This window comes from Otolemur garnettii, unplaced genomic scaffold (genome assembly GCF_000181295.1).
Source record: "Otolemur garnettii isolate 467f Iridium unplaced genomic scaffold, OtoGar3 scaffold00059, whole genome shotgun sequence".
In the NCBI taxonomy this organism is placed as follows: Eukaryota; Metazoa; Chordata; class Mammalia; order Primates; family Galagidae; genus Otolemur; species Otolemur garnettii.
This window is the reverse complement of record NW_003852454.1, coordinates 5,060,040-5,063,663: the sequence shown is the minus strand read 5'-3', so window position 1 is coordinate 5,063,663 and position 3,624 is coordinate 5,060,040. Positions and strand designations below refer to the sequence as shown.

At 50.4% G+C, this 3,624-nt stretch overlaps 1 protein-coding gene across 1 annotated transcript in view; it reads left to right on the top strand.

Annotated features, from left to right (window-relative positions):
• The first annotated feature begins 209 nt into the window (after positions 1 to 209).
• The window catches only part of SCTR (secretin receptor), an 80,381-nt gene continuing 76,966 nt past the window's right edge, over positions 210 to 3,624 (top strand). Inside the window, exon 1 of the mRNA XM_012806875.2 lies at positions 210 to 281. Coding sequence (XP_012662329.1) covers positions 210 to 281 — 72 coding nt within the window. The remainder of the gene's footprint in view (positions 282 to 3,624) is intronic.

Here is a 3,624-nt window from a genome sequence, read left to right as displayed (position 1 = left end):
ATCAATGGGCTGGGTGGTTTAGCGCGCTCGGCCACCTCATCCTAGGAGCGGTAGTCCAGGCCCGCCCCGGGTCTGGTGGCCCAGCCATGGCTTCTCAGAGCCCGGTGGCCGGCAGGGGTCCAGGACCCCGCGCCGGGTGCTGAGCTCCCGATCCGGCAGGGCGCACAGGCCGGTGGCCGTCGGGCGCCCCGGGGAGCGCACCGGACACCATGCATCCCCGTCTGTCGCCGCCGCTACCTCCGCTACTGCTGCTGGTGCTGCTCTCCTGCGCCCAGCGCTGGGTGAGTACCTCGTCTAGCTGCGGGCTGGGGCCGAGGGGCCGGCGGGCTCGCCCCTCTTTGGGATGGGAGTGGAGGAGTACCAGCAGAGTTTCCGCTGAGAAAAGAGAACTCTTCCCTCATACCGCTCCCAACGTTAATCTCTGCCTGCACTTCTCCCGGGCCCTCCTCCCCAAAGACAAAACTCTAAGGCAAATTCCCTTGTCCTCCACCCCACCCCCTTCCTCTACCCCGCGCCTCCTAGTCGGTCCTAAACGGAAATTCTGGAGCCGCCCAGGCAGTGCCTGTTGTGTGCTGGGCACTTTGCCTCCAATATTTCGTTGAAACCTCGTATTTGCTTTCAGAGGTTGATATTATCACCCTCACTACACGGACAAGGAAACCAAGGCTCGGAGAGGAGGAAACAAAACAAAACAAAACAAAACAAAACAGCTTGCCCTAAATCCGAGACCCAGGCGAGGTTGCAGAGAGGAAAACCTCAAGAGAGATCTGGCCAGAGCTCTCGGCCTGTGGTGGGACCATTTGCAGCTCTCAAGCGCCCATCCCTGCCCCTCCTAGGGGAGTTGGCTCCCCAGTGTCCGTGTGTGGTGGCTCCAGGGAGCTGTTATTCCCCACAGGCCAGGATCAGGGAGGGGGCTGGAAGAGGGAAGAGAAGGCGGCAGGGTGAGTGCTTTGTTTTTCTTTCCCACAGAAACTCCGTCCAGGGCTTCTCTCTCTGGGATTTCTGAATAAGAGAGTGGCCTCACCGTGATGGGCAGATAGAGGAATGGGGCAGGAGGGCGGGTTTGGGAGTGGAGGGCAGATTCCAGAATCATCCCTTCACTGTTTATTCCAAACTAGCCCTCCCACCTCTAGTCTAAGAAACTCCTCAGCGAAAGAATTTGGTAACCCAACTCCAAGTCTCCAATCTCTGTCTTTGGCAAGGTTCTTCCGCCATGAAACATCCTTGCTTTCCTGTAGGCTGTGCCTATCTGGTTATAAGAAAAGCCTGTGCTCCTGGAGCTGATGGGAACACTGACACTCAGGGGACGCTCCTCTTTCTGGCTGTTCTGTGACATTCAGGCAATTGTAGTTTGGAAGAATGCAATTTGGAGCTCACTGGAGCTCCCTTGCAACCTTGGAGCCTCTTCTCTTCAGGGGCAGTGCTGCCATTGAAAGGTGCTAGAGCAACAGCACCCACTCTAGTCTCAGTCCCAATTTGAGGAAATGCCACCTGCGACACTGGGGACAGTTCAAAGGCTGATACGGCCTGCAGGTGTATTACTCCATGGTTAGGGCAGGAAAGGCAACAGCCTCTTTCTTCAGACCCTCCCAGCCTCCCTTCTTAAGTATTTGCAGTAACCCCGAGGCTCTCATAACTAGTACCTGGACTGTGTAGGTCTGAGGTTCAGCCTGCATTTTTATCTCAAGGAGACCCCCAGTTTACTTGTAATATAAACAGAGGAGAAAACAAGATGTGCCGGTTCAAGTCTTGAGTGTACCTTGGAAGGAAGCTTCATTATGCTGTGGCCCAGTTCCTCATTTTATAAGTGAGAAAACTGAGGTCCTCAGAGAAAAGATACCTGCCTGAGATCAGCAGGTTCATGGTAGAGCTGAGACTAGCACCCAGATTTCTTGATTCCCAACCACCCAGGGCTCTGTCCATTATACCTTGTATTTACATGTCATTTTCATACACCGTGTGCTGCCTTACAAGATGGCTTTCTGTGTATAACTTGTGGGCCTCTATGTTATATGGGCTTATCCAGACCTGAGGTTGTACATAGTGTCACACACTTCTTGGAAGAGAACTCCTTTAATAAAGTGAAATTGACCTACTTGGCTGAAGTATTTCCCAGACTGTGAAATCCTACTTTCTTTTTGTGCGTTTAACTCTGGGTGGTCAGACATTTGATTTGAAACTTAAGTCTATTCACATAATCTTTATTCATTTGGGGCTCCCTCTTGAGGGAGATCATAGGTATCTTCCTAGTCACTGAGGCCAGACTGCTTATTACTACTCCCCTCCTCTATATAGGGAGGTGTCAGAAAGGACCCTTGGCAGTAGAAACCAAAAAGTGGTGTGGCCAAAGGGAGCAGTTTTCTGAGGCCCCCCCATAAGAAGCACTGAGCACACTCCCTCTGCCACCCCTATCCCCCATGAAGCTCATGAGAATTTTTACCTGGAACATTATTGTAATTATTTACTGACAAATCTGTTTCTGCCTTCCCCGCCGCCTCCACCACCCATCAAAACACACCCTTTGTGCTTAAGCATTGAGATTTTTTTTGTGCGTGCCTATATTTGAAACAAGTTTCCCAGGGCCAGGCATGGTGGCTCACGCCTGTAATCCTAGCACTGTGGGAAGCTGAGGCAGGTGGATAGCTTTAGCTCACAAGTTTGAGACCAGCCTGAGCAAAAGCAAGACCCTGTCTCTACTAAAAATAGAAAAATTGAGGCAAGAGGATCACTTCAGCCCAAGAGTTGGAGGTTGTTGTGAGCTATGACGCCACAGCACTCCACCCAAGGCAACAGCTTGAGACTCTGTCTCAAAAAGAAAGAAACAAGTTTCCCAGATGATTGTTAGGTACACCTAACTGTAAAAGCACTGTCTTAAAACCAGTGTTAAAAATATGGTGATGATATGGCAGTGGTAGAAGCAGAACTTGAACTCAGATCCTCTCACCTTTTTTTTTTTTTTTTTAAGATATAGAGGGTTGGCTCAGTGCCCATAGCTCAGTGAGTAGGACACCAGCCACATAAGGCTGGCAGGTTTGAGCCCTGCCCGGGCCTGCTAAACAACAATGGCAACTCCAACCAAAAAATACCTAAGCACTGTGGCAGGCTCCTGTGATCCTAGCTCCTCTGGAGGCTGAGGCAAGAGAATCGCTTAAGCCCAAGAGTTTGAGGTTGCCGTCAGCTGTGACACTACGGCACTCTACCAAGGGTGACATAGTGAGACTCTGTCTCAGAAAAAAAGAAAAAAGATATAGAGGTCATACTCTGTTGCTGAAGCAGGTGTACAGTGGCCTGATCACAGCTCACTGTAACCTCAAACTCCTGGGCTCAAGTGATCTTCCTGACTCAACCTCCCTAGTAGCTGGAACTGCAGATGCATACCACCATGCCTGGGTAATGTTATTTTATTATTATTATTTTTTTGGTAGAGACAGTGCCTTGTTATGTTACCTGGGCTGGTCTCAAAATCCTGACCTCAAAAAATCCTTCCACCTCAGTCTCCTAAAGTGCTGAGATTATAGGCATGAGCCACCACACCCAGCTACCCAATCTTCTTTTTTTCTTCTTCTTGTTTTTGAGACAGTCTCATTTTGTCACCCTTGGTAAAATGCCATGTCATCATAGCTC